At 32.0% G+C, this 20,256-nt stretch overlaps 1 protein-coding gene across 1 annotated transcript in view; it reads left to right on the forward strand.

Annotated features, from left to right (window-relative positions):
• LOC106464362 (lachesin-like) overlaps positions 1 to 20,256 on the forward strand; it is a 111,011-nt gene that overhangs the window by 82,103 nt on the left and 8,652 nt on the right. The window contains exon 3 of the mRNA XM_022392052.1: positions 18,123 to 18,233. Within this exon, the coding sequence (XP_022247760.1) occupies positions 18,123 to 18,233 (111 nt within the window). The remainder of the gene's footprint in view (positions 1 to 18,122; positions 18,234 to 20,256) is intronic.

The following is a 20,256-nucleotide window of genomic DNA, read 5'->3' on the forward strand; positions in this document are numbered from 1 at the left end:
GCTGAAAGGGCGAGCATGTTTGATGTGACGGTGATTCGAACCCTCGACTCACAGATTGCGAGACGAGCGCCCTAACCACCAGGCCATGCCGGGCCAGACATCCGTTTCCCCAAATTATACAAGATTGCTAAAATAGGGATCGTCAGAAAATACAGAAACAACACAGGTAGCTTGAAGTGAAAATTCAATCGCAAAAAAGTAACAAACAAGCTTAAGGTTTGAGACATCGTGTTCACATTATTACCTCAAACTACAAATCCCTATTTTGACTTCATGGGATTTGATTACTTATTTCATTATTATTGTATGCAAATTTTGTAAAACTTCAGGTAACCTATTAATCCACGTACACAATAATGTAAAAAAAAGTAAACAATGTAGTTCAGCAGTAACCTAATAACATTAGCATTTTGAATCCGGGGTTTGTTCTCTACGATGGCACATCACCGAAAAAGCATTGTACAGCTTTGCGAATAAATATAAACAAACAAATTAATCATTCTATAAAAGTATCAGTAATGTTATTCTCCAAACCCTAAAAAAATAGCTATCAGTATTATTCCCATACAATATATTGCATTATATCACTGGTTCTGTTAAGGAATTTCAATATTATAAATAGTCCTTTCATTTGAAGGCCTCATTGAACTGTCGTATTATATCATTACAACATGACGTTTCGGTTGATTCTATTTATAACATGATACCGATACGTTATGTAGATCCTGGCTTGCAACCTGCAGTCACAACATAGAAACACGTTGCCGAAAAAGGGCACCCTTTCAGTCCTGGGATAACGCCTCCAAGGTCAATCCCTCTATTTGTTGGTAATCATTAGTCCAAGAGTTGGTGGTAGGAGATATTGACTCGTTGCCTTCTATCACTTCAAATATTAGTTAGGGCTAGCCCAAATAGCTCTCATGTAACTTCGTGCGAAATTCAACAAACATACAATTAGTAAGCTCTTTCTGTTAGCCCTAAATATTATGCTGTATTAATGGTATTTTAATAAAAAACACATTTTTTGCTTATTTTTCTCTTCTTCTAAGAGTAAAAAGTGAACTTATTCAGCGTAATGATTTCATCAAGTTTATTTTTGTAAAAACAAAGGGGCGTATTCTAACTGTCTGATAGAGTTAACTTTTTAAATGTTCATTTCAGTCCTTTTCAATTTTTAAGCATTTACTAAACTGACTTCTTTTTTCTGACGTTGTTACGTCCTTTTCACGCACCATTCAATAAATCAACTCTGTTGTGTACATTTGTCAGCCAATACAATTCTTTCTAAATCTTTTCCACTTACATCAAGCATTCTCTGAAACCAACCAGATTTTGAGCTTCGTCCTGAATAAAAGCCTCTTTTCTGTGTAATCTTGTCTTCGATCACTTCCGTTGTCTCGTTGAGGGATCGTGACCCGTTTCCTTGTGTAGATCGATAGTTGCTTCTCAGACTCTGCTGAATATCCTGAAGGTTGATATGACTTCTCTTTCAAGCTTTAAAAGGGTCTTTCTTTGTCTTACAATGAGCTTAAGTAAAATTTTATTGTTTTTATAAGACTACTACTACTTTCTTGTCTCCGCAAGATCTTCCTTCTTGAAACCAGATTATTCACTTGTAACAATATGAAGTGCCATTTTTCACTTGTAACAATATGAAGTGCCATTATTCACTTGTAACAATATGAAGTGCCATTATTCACTTGTAACAATATGAAGTTCCATTAATCACTTGTAACAATATGAAGTGCCATTATTCACTTGTAACAATATGAAGTGCCATTATTCACTTGTAACAATATGAAGTGCCATTATTCACTTGTAACAATATGAAGTGCCATTATTCACTTGTAACAATATGAAGTGATTTTTTTCATATAATTTCCTTTAACGTCTCTTTTTGGGCCTCGGTTTGTTTTCACTTGGTTTCACTTATCTTTGTTTTCTCTTATTTTCCGCAAAATATTTTCCCTCAAGTTTCTCATTTATGCATCAGCATTCACGGTGATATAAAAATCATGAATCATGATTTAATCATCTAATCTAATCATGACTCACGATCTCATGATCTAATATAATTATGTATCATGATTTAATACAATCATAAATCACGATCTAATGATCTAATCGAATCATGAATCACGATCTAATGATCTAATCGAATCATGATTTAATGATCTAATCTATTCGTGAATCATGATTTAATGCCTCCACTTTTACTAGTCTTTAATTTGTCATTTTTATTTGTTTGTTTGTTGGCTACCTATGAAGGAATCCAAATCTGAATTTTAACGTTGTAACTCCTCAAGCCTACTACTGAGAAAGTGGGAGCCTCAATTTTCTTTCAATAATACATCTGTTTTTGATTCACAAGACCAAATCAACATTTCCAAAGTAATATATATATGTAATGTATATATATATACAGGCTGAAGAAAATCACTTTGCTTCGAAATGTTAAATGTTGCACATTGAAGCCATAAATGTGTTATGTGAGAAACTCTTAAACCATATTATCCAGTCTAACAAGAGTAACCCAAGTGTTGTCGGTGGGTGATGTTGACCAACTGCCTTCCTTTTAGTCTACCACTTCAATATTAGGGCAACTATTACTCGGGTAGGTTTGTACGAAATTCAACAAACAAGCATTAATCAATGAAATGTCTCTGTGATAAATTTCTGGTGTGGATCAGACGGTTTTTGTAATACAGTGTTTACAAGCAATAGATCAATATCTTAGTTTTTGAATCCCAAAATTTATTTCTTTTTGTTCATAAGTATCAAGTAGGTCACTGTTATTTCCATTCAAATATGCTTTATTTTTACATTCTAGGGTGGTACACGTGGGTGTGTGGGAGAGTCATTTTGCTTTTTTAAAATAAGGTGTGCTATTTTTTCAGAAGTTTTTACGTTTTACTGAGAACCAATAAAACTTTAAAGACAAAAAAATCTCAAAGGAATGAGGTGAAAGAAAATAATCAACTTATCTTAAAAAAAACACATTAGATGAAACACGAGTGTTTCGGTCTAATAAAATTAAAATGCCGAAAGAAAAATAAATACACAAACATACCAAGAAACGTAAAGGGAATAAATGAAAACACACTAATTCAGAGAATCCCAAATCCCTGTATGGTTACGAGAACCACGATAGCACAGGTCTGCGAATTTAAACTTCATAAAAGTTTTTTTCCATAATTCAGCTACGCAGATTTCAAAAATAATATTATTTTTTTTCTATCATGTAAGGATTTTTTTTTACAAATCGGGAAGAAGAAAAAACTCTTACTTAGATCAAATTATTATTTCGTTTACCACAATGAACATTTTTTTATTATTATGTTTGTTAACAAAAATACAAACAAACTGAAGAAAAGGAAGAAAATTGATGTCAAACGAACGTGCATTTCATTCATCCTGATTCTTTGTGTGTGTGTGTGAACTCTACGTCTTTTAGTCTCAAAACTACGTGTTATGTTCTTTCTTTTATATATTGCTTCTAGAGCATCTCGTTTCAATGACCATCATGCTGATGTTCCAACTTCCCTGATACCTCCTCTCCATTTCCCTGATGTCTTGATGAAACATTTCCCCTTCTTCTTCGCTGACGGCACTGAGATTTTCAGGAAAATATTCAATGTGTGAGAAATAAACTATCAAGCTCAGAAAGATCATAAATTCACAGGAACTACTTAGAATCAATCAGAAAATTCATTATCCAATAGCGTTTTATTTTACCGTCTTGTAAACGTGCTCTAAAATCCCTCTGGCAATGTAAACATTCGCTTTCTTAAGAAAACTTTGCCATATGATCTAAAGTAAAATTTCACAGTAAATAATCATAGATTTCACTAATATATTGATATTGTTCTGTTTTTGACGTTGCTTAAACAGTTATAAAATAATATTGCAAATCTTATAAAAGGTAATGTGGTGGTATGTTTATATATATGTATATGTATATACTTTCTTTATAAACGAATTGCACTAAACTATTTATAAAGGTATACTAATACTATTTTTAACGTATTAATGCAGGAAATAGGACTGCCTCAAATATATGTCAGATACTATTTAATTTAGTAGAATACAATCGTTCTCTTGCTTTACCTTTTCTTGCCATTCAACTACACCAACTGTTAATCTGTGAATAATTTATGATGTTGTCATGTTATTTAAATTACTTAATGTATTTTATCATAATTACATGGACCAGTGTCAACAATTTGAAGGTTTTACAAATCTACAAGATAAAAGTAGTATATATATATATATAATATGGTTCCAGATTACCTGGATATGAACGAAGTAAAAAATGCAAAAATAGCAAAATTTGTCCAAAATCATCAAAACGTACCCCAAATCATAAAAAAATACCGAAAAATAACAAACACTCAAAAAAATTGGTTCATTGCCCTACGTTTTAGGAATTGCCCTTAAAGCGCAGATAATATAAAATATGTACTCTACTTGGGAGTAAACAAATAAAAAAAAAGAAAAAGGTTAAAAAAGCTCAAACTTATTAAAAAACTCAATTATTCATTATTCATTTTATCATCTCCAAAAATAATAGTAAAGAAATTTGAATTAAATTCTTTAATATTATTAAATATATTATTTGTAATCCTAAAAAAACAAATTGTTATAAGTAACACAAACATAGAAAATACTTTACCACCAAATACATATTTACATTTTAATTGTGATATATTAAGTGATAAGTTTATAAAAGATGTATAAGTCTTGCCATTAACAGAAATAAATAAATTAAAATATTCAATTTTTGAAAAATCTTAAAGTTAACAATTTGATCTAAGCATTTATTATATTTTAAATAACCCAAAAGATTCAAAAAATGTAAAGAGATAAAAATTATTTTACACCAATATAAAACTTTCAATATTTCTTATTTAGAAAAGGAGAAAATAGTTTTTATATTTATTATGACCTAGAAATATCAAAATTACTTTTAAAAATACTGCTGAAATATTTTCAATTTTACTAAATAAATACGCAATACAATCAAATTTTAAACAAATATGATCTAAACTAGAATCAATTGGACCAATTATTTAATCTGTTTCTTTATATTCTTTTTAATATTTTTGGAATATCTGTATTATCATGATTGTTTTTATTATATTTTATCTTTTCTCCATCATCTCGTAAATCTAGACATTCGAAAGATGTTAAAGTAAATAAAGTAATATAAGATAAAATTTTATTACTATTATAATTATTACTTGCTCATTGTATAGCCCGTTTAATATTTTTAGTTAAATAAAATCGATAACTAGATGATGCTTGGAACAACCATAATTTAGATGTATTTCGTCTTCGAGAAAACTAACTGCACCTTCGTGAATTTGTTGATGGTAGAAATCATTATCTTTGTTAAATTGTTCTAAACAATTTGAACTTTTACTGATACTAATATACCATCTACTTTAATATATCTGAATGATATATACTTCTGTATACTCCAATTCTGCTTCTAAAGTATAATCTATTTAAGAATCATCAGGTATTTTCATAGCATCAATATTTGTATCACTCCATTTAAATTCTCAGTACTCATCCGTATAGGTTATTGGCATCTAAATAAACATATTCTTTATTATAACCACAATATCTCGTGTATTTGTTATTTGTTTTTGCTATGTCTATTACAACACTGAGATATATTTCCACGAGTAAGTTTCTCAAGCATTATGATTATATCTTATTCGGTCAATAATTCTAATTCAACATCAATCATTTTAACATTACATCCCACGATAGACCAGGTGCTGTATAGTACCAAGCAGGATCTCATTTATATGTATTTAAACAAACATATCTAAAGTTTTCGAAAATATCAGCTAATATCTAAAACATTAGTCTGTACATAAAGATAATAATATTCTGCCACGTTTTGTATCTTAAACTTTTCCCAAACGTTTTGAGCATGTCTGTAGTCATCATTCGTAATTTTGTAAGGTAATTATGTTTCATTACATTTATCAAATAAGTACATATAATCGTAAGAATAGACTTTTTTTATTACAATATCGAGTTAATCTTCTGGAAAATATTGCATTGTATTTTTGATCTGCTTCTTCTTTTTTAGATTACTTGAAAATTTATCTACGTTACCAGCCAAGAAACTAAGTGAACCCGTGAAGCTTAATTTCAGGTTACCGATATTGTTCTTCTTTGCTTGGAATTAGGTCGACTTCTTTATAATCGTAGTATTATTATTCAATAAATAGATGAATAAACAGTGGTATGAACGAAGGATTTCTAAACAATAGATCACAACTTTCTTTGCTGATCCTCCGTATTTTTCAGTTAAATTATAATGGTTGTGAACTTTCTTTCAATTACTTATTGGTTTATCTCCATATTTCTTACATTATCTTAGAACACGTATGACAAATCCCATTATATCTGGATTCTTCTTTTTTCTTCGTGGGTTAAATCATCCAATTTCTTATTATCGTTATATAACTTTCTCCATCTTCTCCTCTAAACATTTTCACATATTCAGTTTTACGTTTGATCCTCTATGAACTACAGGATTTTTTATAATGTCACGAACATACTTGATATGACGACAAAAACTCATAGGGTTCGTGTTTTTGACAAGCATGTATATAACTTTTAGAATAATCTGGATTAAAGGTATCGATATTTCTTGCCAAGCATTTAAAATCAGCATATAACAAAAGGAACTATTAATGAATGATTTATATTCTTCAATTTTATAATCGAATTCTTTTCTTGAAGTTGTATGTTACAGCTTCCTTTGTCTTGCAGCCTTCTTCATGTTTCTTCAATCCGAAATACTGCAGACATGTCTCACATGAGTAAATTTTTCTTCCATGCCTGCTTAATTTGATAAGACAATAATGTGTATTAGTTTTATCTTTTACATACGAAAGGTTAACTTGAGCTCTTGTTTATTTTTAGCTATACTTAATGGATAAGTAACAATTCTTTATTATAACTATAGACACTTACTGCCATATTCATCTTTTTTTTCAAATTTTGGATTATCGTTTGTAGTAGGAGGAAATGTTAATTCCTTTAAGTGCTTCTTTAATATCTTTCAGTTGTTTTGTTTTATTACAATTACTAACCCGTCTTGGATGATGTTTCCATCTACTGATGTTATACAATACTCGAAACATAGATCTTCAGCTTGATCTTCATTATTTTAATACTTAACCTAGCTTTTTTGTTTTCCATCATTTTTAGACAATTCGATATATAATGAACCTCTCAATGGATTACGTTTATTGATTTGAAGCTCAAAACTGTCTATGTCTTCTAACACCATTCCAGATCCTCTTGCTTCAAACTCAGTCTCTTATTTATTTGTTTAGTTTTGATAGTCGTTTTAATGAACTCATATACTTTTTATCTTTTTCACTGATTATTAACTTATAAAAAAAAGTATCTATCTAAGTTATAGTTTAACATATCTTAAAAGTGCTAACTTATAAATTAAAACGTAGATTATGAGTGTTTTATAACAAATTTGGGTATTCTTACGATCTTTTTTGATGATTTTTGTACACTTTTTTGATATTTTTATTTTCGATTATTGTCTTCCACGTGGAACCGGATGTGAATGTTTGTTATATTTGGTATTTTTAACGATTTGGGGCTTTTCTTTTCTTTTACGTTTTGGATTTTGTTTTCATCTAAGTGGCACAGAAACTTACTGTCTTCCAAGTGGGGAGGCAACATTTGAGATCTGGAGAGTAAGGCGACGAACAAATTTTTAATATTTGTTATTTTTGGTGTTTTTTAACGATTTTGATTATTTTGGACAACGTTTTGATGATGTTTGGTGTGTTTTTAAGGATTTGTCATTATTTGAATTCGTTTACTTCCAAATGGGAAGGATGCTTTATGTTATCTGTGCTAAAAGAGGAGGGATCCTAAAAGGACCTAGTTTTTGTATTTTGTTGGTGTTTTTGATGATTTTGGACTATTCTTGGTGTTTTTTAATATTTTGCATTTTTCCTGTTCATTTTGATCCAAGTGATCCAGAACAATCATATATCTTGGTTCATTGGCTCACGTAATTATGACAAAAGAAATTAAGTAATATAATTAACATCCTATATTATTCAAAGATTAGTATTTGATGTAGTCGACCGACAAGACCAAATAAAACAAGAGAACGATGGCATTTTAGTAAATTGAATGGTATCTGACGTATATTTCATGCAGGCCCATTTCGTATCTTAACATGTTAAAATAATACATTTACAAATAATTTAATACCTTTGATTTACGAAGTAGTTATATACATATATATATAGAGAAAGTTCAATGGGAGATCTACAACGTTGTATCTTCAAACACAATGAGACAATCAGTGCCACCAAACCTTTCATTAAATACAAAAATCTTTCACTTTTATTCGAATATTTTCAATTTTTACCCTTTGATAGTTGGGTCATAATACAAAGGCTGGTGTTACATTTAATCCTTCCACTTCTGATCTGCTTTCCAAATGTTGATATTATTAGTTAATGGAAAACTTGATATTCATTAACTTTCATCTCTCTGATAATCCTCGCAGTAATTTAAATCAACACGAAATCAGAAGTTATCAAATAATTATTTTATAAATGGAAATGAAGATATCTGTGCTCTGCCCACCACGGGTATCGAAACACGTTTTTTGGCATTGTAAGTCCGCAGACACACCGCTGTGCCACTAGGGGGTAAATGAGGGTTAAACACAAAGTTAGAATTATGTGTAACGTTCTAGAATTCTTCTGTTAAGAGCAATATAACTTCTTACGCTAAACGTAATTCAGAGAAACAGTTCAAATAACTCTTTTTTTTATTCAGATTCTATCTTTGATAAAGACTCTTTTTTACCTTTTAGACCGACTAACACTCGAGTTGTTACGTCAGGCATACAAATATATAATAACATTTCTCTCCAAGCGCTTAGTATTTAACCTATTGTGACCCTTGATCTCTCATCGTCAGTTTAATTTTAAATAATAGGCCTTTTTTTGGTTCTAACTCTTGTAGAAATCCTTCAAAAGTTTTCCGAACTTCTTTTGTTTTTAATTATATATATACACACGTACTGAACTGTATCACCCCTATAACATAAGTGTCTGTTTGTTTGTTTTTAATTATGCACAAAGCTACACAAGGGCTTCTAGCGTTGTAAGTCAGCCCGCAGACATACACTGTGCCACTGGGGGACAATATAAGTGTCAGTGATAAGTTAATTCTGTTTAAAACAAATACAAAATGCTAATGCACTTCAGAAGTTACTTTTATTTTGTGTTTTTGGTAAAAATGTGTTGTGCTAATGATAAATCGACTATTCAGTTTCGGTTATTTTTTGCGACTCCTGTATTTGTATCACTTGTAAGTTTACATAATTATTTCTATTATTGAATATTTCAGGTTTCTTGGTGTACTAAAAAATTAAATAAAGCTCTCTATATAATCAGTTACATCCAAATAACGTCATTATATCTGTAATTCAGGAAGCGTTATTTAATTTAAAACTAAAAAAAAAAAAATATGATTTATATCAAATTCACGGAGCGATTTAATAGCCAGAAATAGCACAGTGCAATAAAAACTCTGAAATGTGTTAGATATGACAGAAGTAATCTCTTCAGTTTCTCTCCGCCTTTTTTAGTGAGCATAAAAGCACGTGACCAGTTCGTAAAACGTCTTTAAATATCACTACCTCGAGAAGTGTTACTTAATCATAGCTAAAAAAGCAGATATGACTAATATTCTGTTTATGGAACGATTTAATAGCAAGAAATAGCACAGTGCAATAAAAAGCGGTTTCTTCGCGGGTTCGATTCCATGTGGTGGACGTAGTGTAGATAGCCCATTGTTTGTTTTGTTTTGGTGCAAGAGTACACGATTGGCTATCTGTGCTCTGTCCACGCTGGGACTCGAAACCCGGATTTTATCGTTATAAGCCCTCAGATTTAATCATAAGCGTCTCTGACGGAAAAGAAAATACAGAAAGTGAAAGACAGAGGGGATAGACAGATAAAAAGAAAATCATTAAAAATATCTCGACTTTAATAAGGAGAAAGTAATCGGGAAAAGGTCTGTAACAAAGCTTAAATTCCATTGCTTTTTGTGTACCCACGTGAGCTTCCACGAAGCCACAACACTTTGAAAAACCTGCTTCATATATCACCACCAAGAATGAAAATATTCTAGTTATAGAACACGCTACAAACTTTTAAATTTCAATCACGACGAAGGAAAACCTTATGCAAACAATTAAATTACCAGCTTTCTCTATTGTGATATACTGTTTTGTGTGACCCAGTGCGTTTTTTATGAACTGGTCACGTACTTTTATGCTCAATAAAAAACGGATTTTAGCGTTGTAAGTCCGTAAATTTACAAAATGTGCTGAACGATTCAGGCAGATACACATTTTAAAAACACAGAGAGTAAGAAATATTATCATCAAATAGAAAGTTGGATATTTGTCTACCTAGAGTTTCTTACGCCTTTCTCTACCCTAGAGCAATTGATAATTGTATCTTACATTAACCGAACATAATTTACAAGGCTTTTCAATACCTTTCTCATCGTATAAATATTGAGATAATAACTAAATAAAATATGAAATAAGATTCGTTAATATCTCTTCATATAATAGCAAAGTTCAATGAGGAAATAAATAGGTTTATTTAAGTTTTAAAGAATATTTAACATTTTCTTCAAATTGATCAATAAAAGTTCTCTTGGGAATTTGTGTCCGTTTTGGTTAATGACCTATTTATCTATATATAGTGCTATGTTTTAGGACAACTCTATTTATGTTATTTATAGACATATTTTAGATTTAGATGAGTCGAAACTAAGCCTTTTTTTATTATCTTTATATAATAAGGATTGTAAAAAAAAAGTAAAGAAAAGCAACGAATTTTCTAAACATGGTACTTCTGGTGAGACAGTATTCTATGTCAGTTTGGTATACATCATTTATTAGAATTACAAATGAACCTTTATATGACCCTACTTTATATTCTGATGCTGTTTAAGAAACATCCTTTTACTTATTGGGTCTTGATATAATTTCCAGCATGATCTTTTCAACTTTATTAAAGCAGATTCGAGGTAGTCAAAAGTATGTATACTAGTGGCGCCCTCTGTTGGTGACTTATACGATTTTCAACCAAACAAAGGTAGCAAAAGCTACACGATGGGTTACTTGTTCTCTGCCCACGTCGAGTATCGAAACCAGATTTTTTATGTTATAAGCTACACACTTTCCACTGAGCCAATTGAGACGTAGAGAAAGATAAGCCAGCGTATTCCTATAAATTAAAAATAAAAAAATATAACAGATAATCTACAAAATTAACCGTTCTTTTTTTTTAATATTACTCGAGTCTCTGTTGTTTTTTTTTGTTAATTTGATCACCTTTTTAAAACAGTAGATATCTGATATGGAAAATTAACAACAAAGGCCAAACATGTCTCGAACTTGATATAATTCACTACATTCAGACAAAAAAAAACATAACATTTTAAAGGTATAACTGGTTTCATAATTCATAATTATTCCTACATTATCTTCAAATATTTTAGATATTTTATCCTATCAATTAACAGGCATGCTCCGGTGGAATAAAGTTAAAAACCCGGAGTTAGATTCTCCGCGGTGGATACAGCAACTAGGTCAATGTGGCATTACTCTAAAACGTATAAATACAGGTTGCAAGGATATGTTTGAAGCTTACTAAAATCCTTCTATTTTATTTGCACCGAAACGTATTTTCATTGCATCAGTACACCACCTAGTGTTACAGCGTTAGAAAAAAACATTGATACGAAAGTACGAAACTATTCAGTTGTGTAGGTTTGTAGAAACTAAATTGAACAAAGTTTTATAACATTTTAACTCGTAAAATTCTCAAAACTAAAACAACAAATGATAATATATAATTACAAAGCCAGTAATTAAGAATATTGTTTTAATTGAAAGTCAAGTGTGATTAATACAACAAAAGACATCATATCGCTTCTCATTAATATGGGCCGGGCATAGCAGAAGATTTATGGTTCGCGACCCGTTGCTGCAAAAATTCTGTAAGAGTGACAATCAAGTAGTTTGGTTGGTTTGTTTTGAATTTCGCTCAAACTTCCACGAGGGCCATCTACGTTAGCTGTCCATAATTTAGCAATGATGACTGGGAAAGGCAGCTAGTCAACACCACCCACCGCCAGTTCTGAGGCTACTCTTTTACCAACGAATAGTGGGATTGACCGTCACTTTATAACGTCCCACGGCTGAAAGGGCGAGCATATTTTGTGTGACGGGGATTCGAACCCGCGACCCACAGATTGCGAGTCGAGCGCCCTAACAACCTGGCCATGCCGGGCCATTTATGAAGTTATCACGACAAAGAAAAGAAACTGATACCAGAGAAATAACGTGCATTTATAACGACTTTCGATTCAAATAATATTATTTTCTATTAGGCTTTAAATTATTCGTGTTTATGTAGTAATGACACTCCTGCATAAATTCGTTTTGTTTGTTTGTTTGTTTCTAAGTCTTTAATATAGTTAGTTATTTTAATTTTTGACTCATTGTATCTACACGGTTAACATTCATCAGCCCTTATCGTTCCATCTTCTTCACAAACTCTTGCGCAGACGCACATGTTCACAAATGTTCTCCTGAACAGCAGTCTAATCACGCGAGCATTACTTCCTCTGACGTCACAGTAACACATAAGGTTCTCATTACATCACACGTCACACATATGTTTTACTTCAATCCCGAGGGTTAGGGAATTTTTCGGTGTGTCCTTTACTGGGAGTAAGGACAAAAGAACAATAGTCTGTGCTTATTATTGTTTTCTGTTGTATCCTTTCAAAGTATACATTGAATAGTTAGACTCGATCATCACAAGGCCTAGCATTGCGTCGTAGTTAAGGCGCTCGACTAGCAATGTGAGGGTCGTGGGTTCAAATTCCCTTCACACTGCTAAATTAGAGGCGGTTAGCGCAGATAGCCCTTGTGTAGCTTTGCGCGAATTCCATAACAAACAAACAAATTTCATAAATATTGTTATATTACTTTATTTTTCTTTGTTGCATATTTTTATATTTTTCTTGGTCAAAATATCACACAAATGAAAAAAAAAAGCTTTCCTATTTTAAAAGTTGATGTTTAGTTTAGATCAGTATAGTTAGCTTATTATTGATCAAAGGTAACTACTAATTAATTACCTGTCTTTCAAACGAGAATAATGCTTATTCGAAGTTCTTATTTAACAGATGACAAATATCACCACGTTGCGGGTTGTTTGTTGTTAAGCGCAAAGCTATAACATGGGATATCTTTTTTTCTGCCCACTACGATTATCGAAACACGATTTTTTTTTAGCGTTATAGACTATCAGGCTTATCGGGGGCGTTTCTCGCAGAAAAGGAAAAACAGAACGTAAAATACTGGGGGGAAATATACAAATTAAGGAGAAAGGCAGTAAAAATACCTCGACTTTAATACAGAGAAAGTAATCCGGAAAACGTCTGTAACCAAGCCTAACGTTCAGCGCTTCTTTTGCATACATACACTTTCGTGAGCTCTCACGATGGATGCCACAACACTTTAAACAACCTGCTTCATATATCACCACAGAGAATGAACGTATTCTCGTTATAGAACACGCTACAAACTTGTATACCTTAACCATACGATTAAATTTCCAGCTTTCTCTATTGTGATATGTTGTTTTATGTAACCCAGTGCGTTTATTTTATGAACTGGTCACGTGCTTTTATGCTCACTAAAAGGCGGAGAGAAACCGTAAAGATTACTTCTGCCATATCTAACACATTTCAGAGTTTTTATTGCACTGTGCTATTTCTGGCTATTAAATCGCTCCGTAAATTTGATATAAATCATATTTTAATTTTTTTTTAAGTTTTAAATTAAGTAACGCTTCCTAAATTACAGCTATAATGACGTCCACCAAGAAATCTGAAATATGCAATAAATTATGTAAACGCACGTACAAGAGTCATAAACAAGACGTATTTGAAACTAAACAGTCAGCTTATCATTAGTACAACACATTTTTACCATAAATGTAATTGCTATAATCAGGGCATTACACCCTGTTTAAACACTATTGTAACTTTATCAATGTCTGGTTGCAAAATATTGCTCCAAATGTATTGTAATACTGTCCAAAATTCAGCCGAGTTGTTTGATTGCCACCTGATCACCTCCTTTTCCATGTACTCTCGTACAGTCTCGTCAGCCAATGTATGGTTATGAGTATTCTATTGGTTTCCTCTTCCTTCCAGGTATCGTTTCGCCACATTTGCTGCATGCTGTTTAACATGACAGATAAGTATATATTTGTTTTTTTCAGATGTATAAATGACATCAATTTTGTGTAGATCTCCATCACCGTTGACTAAGACGCAGCCCACACTTGTAGCCCACGTTCTTCGCTTTAGGTTTAGTATGTTGATTGTAATACCGTTTTCCTCTCTGCTACCGACCGTAGCTGAACAATATGAATTTCGATTCATCTGTAAAGAACATCCTCTTCCAGCTTCGTTTATCTAGAGTTTTGAAGTCAGATTTCATTACATCTCACACATATTAGTTTCTGTGCAGCTGGAAGTCCATTGGATTAGGTGTACTTTACTCTTCTGCAGGTAATATTCATCCCCGCACTCAAGTCATTGATTTCTACTGTATTATCGAGTACCACGTAAATAACGTAACCAGAATTACTTAACATTAATGTTGAAGAGTTTAAGACTTGCTTATTATCCTTTTAGTTCATATACAGCTCTGACTAAAACATGAAGTCTCGCACCAATCTCTCGCAGGAAGTAATCGTTATGAACCGAAAGTTTTATTTCTATACGTTCGTTATGACGTTTATGTCCTGGAAATCACGAGTGCCTTCACTATAATATTACTGGAAATAGTACGTCTACCAGACCTTATGATTATTCCAGTGTGTACTGCCTGATTTACTGAATGACGGCCAATCACTGCATAAACAATCAAACATATGACTGCAATCTGGTGAAACTAATTTCTGTACAATAAAAGTCAACAATTTCATAATCACTGGCTTCCATACCCATTCTTTTCACTGCTTCCATAATTGTTTCAAGTAATGCATTAATTAATACATAAATTTACAAAAAAAAAGAATGATATCGAGAAATAATGAGTTTAACTCCAGCAATACCTATCTGAATAACTTCACACTGAATGTTAGCATCGTAGATATAACATATACGTTAACCAGCAGTTAAACACATAATAGACACGACTAAGAATGGAGCATTGTAACAACTTACATGTTTTGACGTATTATAACGTGGGCTTGTCATGGCATGACTCGTAATCTGTAGGTCACGGGATCGAAATCCATACCCGGTCATGCTTTATCTTTCAGTCTTGAGAGCGTTATAATGTGAAGGTCAATCGCATTATTCGTTGACGGTGGCTGGTGTTGACTAGCTGCATTCCCGCTAATCTATCACTTCAAAATAAGGGAAGGCTGGTGTAAATAGCCCTCGAGGAGTTTAGCGCGAAAATTCTACTAAACAAACCAATATTATATAAGTTGATTTGTTTGAATGTTTACAACAGTAGAAGCAAAACTTACTGCAAAAAGTCAGTTTGAATGGCCTTGAAAAACAGTAATAATACTGATGTTCTAATCATGATCATATCTACCTTAAAAGAAAATGATGGAAGATATCACGAGGCTACAACGGTATTAAAGTAAAGATGATATCTTGAAATAGAACCAAATAAAAGTCCGTGTAGAATGTCAAGGATTTTCTAAGCGTCTATTTGTATTGCTCAATACAGGTTTTATTGAACAGTCACTATATGCATATATGGTTTTATGTTCATTAGCGTGTAATCTAAATGGTTAATAAGCAACAAGTATTCTAAAATGAGAACTTAAGATAGCGTTACTCCGTATTTAAAGTATTAGTTTTCCACTAAAATAAATTGTATCGATGGTCCATTGTTAACAATTCGTTGAATTTCTACAATTATATTTAAGTATTCATGAGTATTCATAAGTATTCAAGTATTCATGAGTATTCATAAGTATTCAAGTATTCATACTTATATTTAAGTATCTATCGTCAAATTGTTAACAATTCATTTAATTTCTACGATGATATATAAGTATTCATGGGACTTTTATCATACTTAGTGAAACCAATATTATTTGATAAATAGAAGAAAGAACGTTACACGTTATTTTATACTAAATAACTTCCTCGTAAACTTTACACAAAATGTTATATTATACTGTTGTGTAAGTAAGTACACGCCGAAAGTTTAGTTAATGAGACACTCGATTAAAGGTATAGAGATGGTTTCAACATTTGTTTTGTATATAACCACGAAAAGAAAGAAATGAAACGAATTTAAATAAATATCATTATAGAATATGATATTACTTTAAGATTGAATCATGCGTTTGTTGTACAATTTGTCCCATAAAGCACAGAATTAAAATATTACATTAAAACTTAATGTTCGAAACACGCTAAATGTGTGTTTATTTATTCTTTTTTTAAGAGACAATTCCTCATGTTTAATGTGTGAACTTTCACACCATTGTCTGTGTTTAAAATAAATCAATACGCCAAGCTTTCATAGAAACGAAAATAATAATAATACGCTTTTACGTTAAATAGCTGATTAAGTCATGATGTCAGGAAACAGTCTGAAGTTTAAAACAAAACTTAGTATTAGATCAAGGACCTTAGAGACCCCCCACCAAAATAAAGTAAATACTCCAAATATAAAGGGAATGTTTTTAAACTTTCCAAAGTAGCAGTTACTGACATTTTATACAGTTTTGATAAAAGCTGATCAGGTTACTTTATAAACCATGTGTAACTAATTTAATGTTATTTGTATACAAACCAAGTGTACTTCTTTCTATGGTATTTTAGTTTATGTGGCTAACAGTAGCTAATTAGGTTGACGTGAATATTATGATATATTACTATAACGAATCTTTTATTGTATGTTTTGTCTTCGATAAACGAAACTATAATTGTATAATTCATTCGAAACCGATGTCAGCGTAATGTTGTATGAATGACGTAACGCATGTATTTATATATATATATCACATATAGCTGCCTTATATCTCATAAATTAAAAGTGTATACACACTCATACGAAATCAGAATACAGTATTCCCTCGTATTTTCAGGTTCAGGCGGGAACTTCTTAGTATTATTTGTGCTACTTGGTCTGATTTGTAGTTCATTCTCCGAGTTGTAGCGCTTTAGCAAACATTGTTTTAGTCAAACATTTTGAATGATACCATCTACCAAAAACGCTCGCTTCTCGTGTTAAGGAGAATGATCACGAGTTATTGTGTTAAAATTGTCCGTAATGTATTAAGAAACTACTCTGAAACACCTTAATATTCTAAAGATCAACATTTAGTGTGTGTAACATCTTATCAGATGAAACCTTGCCTTTATTAGTGGCATTTGTTTTATATTATGCTTCGCAATAAGACTGGTAATGATTTTAAACATGTCATTCATTATTGACTCAACAAAGGGTATTACACATTTGTTTGTTCGAAACACGTACTGGCTCAGTCAACAATGACGTTATTTTATCTTTCTTGGATGTGCAATAAAACTTGCACGTGAAAAGTTTGTTTTGTAAGATTTTCGGGCAGTGCTACGAAAAGTTTATTTGCGCATAACCGTCTCTAACTTTAAATTAAGATAATATAAGGAAGGCAGTTAGTTGCCTGAACTCCCTGCCAACTTTTCAGATACTCATATTTGACCAAATAGCGAGTTTCACTGTCACTTTTATAGCGCATCCAAAGCCCTATAATGTGAAGCATGTTTTTGAGACAAGGGGACGCAAACCATGAACCCTTCAATTGACATTCGGACACGCTAACCCCTAGGCCACGCCCAGTCCAAGAGATAACAGTGCATTACTCTTTGTCTTCATGTAGATGATGTAATATAAAGTAACTAAGATGTGACATGTGACCTATAACACTGACTTGTATTTGGAAATATGTTTCTGTAATTTCTCAAATTGGTGTCTTTCTCAGTTCCTCCTAGAGAAACAATCATAATGGACAAATACGGTCAAAGACTAAAAGATTTAATTGGTCCCTACAGTGAAGGCACATCGCTGTTACTGATCTGCGAGGCTGATGGAGGTAAGTATTTCAATCGTAACGTATTTCGACCATATTATGTAAATTATTCAATTATGTGGTAGATTCAGAGTTTCAGAATGGTACGTTATTAAATAATTATTGCCCTCGATCTTAGATTATAATTATACTCCTGAAAACTTAGTAACCCCCCCCCTTAGTTTGTGATTAACATTGGGGGGGGGAGAACTACGTAACCACACACATCCGTTATTTAGTTTAAATGCCATGCATTTGAGTGAATATATTTCTAGAAATGGTTTATTTTTAAGCAAACCGTAAAAATCTATATTAAATCTATACATTCTTTATGTTTGATCATCTCAGTCAGCTCCCCACAAAATATCACAAAGATCAGAGAACGCCAAGGCTAGAAAAGAAAAGTTCGACTGGAAAGCTTGCCACTTGTGATGGAACTTAGACTTCAACCAACCATTGTAAATAAATCTTTTCTAGAGGTTAACGAGTTGGAAGTATATAAAAAACAGCTTAAAGTAAAGCTATTTAGGTACTTGTTTGATTTTTTGTCAGATATAACTGACTTAAACAGACTATTCAACTGCACGTGTTCCCTAAACGTAACTTTTCCAGTAAAACAAAATATAAATGTGATCTGTTCTTTAAATCCTATTATATCCTATTACGAAACCCCCTGACACTGTCCCAAGTTTCCTATTCACAGCATTGAAGTTTCCACTGATATTTAAATTCATTAACTAAAATTTCCACTGATCAGTTTATACTCCCATTTCCGGGTGAAATTATCTATATATTAAAAATATTAAAGAAAATTCGCGTTTCCAACAATATTGTAAAATATAACAAACAGTTCGATGACGAGGAACCCACTTTGAGACTAATAATGGCTGGAGACGGCTTGAATGGGTAATGAAGAAAAACTTTAATATAAAAGCTATTATAACAAACAGTTGTTAGACATCCAAAGTGTATCGAAGGTGTAATGTAGCGTCATGGTCAGAGAATGCATTGAAAATATAGACAATCATAGATAACATAATTTGACAGTCTTTCGACAGACTCTCCACAAGAGATCGATAATACATTTAGAAGTGTAATCCCTCAAGCGTCTATATCTTAATAGCTATTAAATATAATAACGGTTAACCTAACGTGTGTAGTAGAGAAGGAATGTGGATTATCATTCCCAATTCACTACGTGATCATTCCCAATTTACTTCGTGTATATACTTGAAATGTGGAAAACGTTAGTAAAATGTACAAGTCTGTTGTACAAATAAAAATCACATGTGTTACAAAAGTATCTGTGCTCAAGATACGTCTGTGAATTGGCGACGTCAGCCTCACTCAGACTCTGACACGTCAGAGTGCAAGGTGATGTTCATGTGAAGAATGAAGATACTCTCGTCCAATCTATAGATTATATATTGTATTTGCATACCCTCTAGAACCTCTGAATTGCATATCTACAGTTTTTGCTAAGTATCCTTGTATATTGTATCCGGTATTTACTCTACTCCACCGAGAACTGTTGTTAAACAACAATGCAATGTAATATGAATAGCTCGTAACTCTGACAAGAAATACGTAATACCGTGTTGAATGTAAACGGTCATGACATGCGCAGTTTTTGTTCCTCACTTTTATCCTTTGTAGTCTTGTCGATAATAGGTATAGAGAACAATAAAATATTTGATCCAAATAAATGTGCTAAGCGTTTTCGAATAAAATGATACTTGTTCATCAAGAATACTTTCTCTATATGAAATGTTTATGACTAAGTTTGATAACTCAGTTAATTAAAGTCTTTAAATGTATTCTTTATACATAAACACTGATTACATCCTTCCACCCACCCACCACAAAAAAATAAAGAATTAACCGTAACGGTATCCTCCACTATTGCCAGTAGTGTGGCTAGCTTTGTTGGACAGATGCTATTCATAAGAAATTCTGACAGAATGAAACCCCAGCTTTGTTGGATAGATGCTATTCATAAGAACTTCTGGCAGAATGAAACCCCAGCTTTGTTGGATAGATGCTATTC

The sequence above is a fragment of the Limulus polyphemus genome, unplaced genomic scaffold, assembly GCF_000517525.1.
Source record: "Limulus polyphemus unplaced genomic scaffold, Limulus_polyphemus-2.1.2 Scaffold1628, whole genome shotgun sequence".
NCBI classification, from domain to species: domain Eukaryota; kingdom Metazoa; phylum Arthropoda; class Merostomata; order Xiphosura; family Limulidae; genus Limulus; species Limulus polyphemus.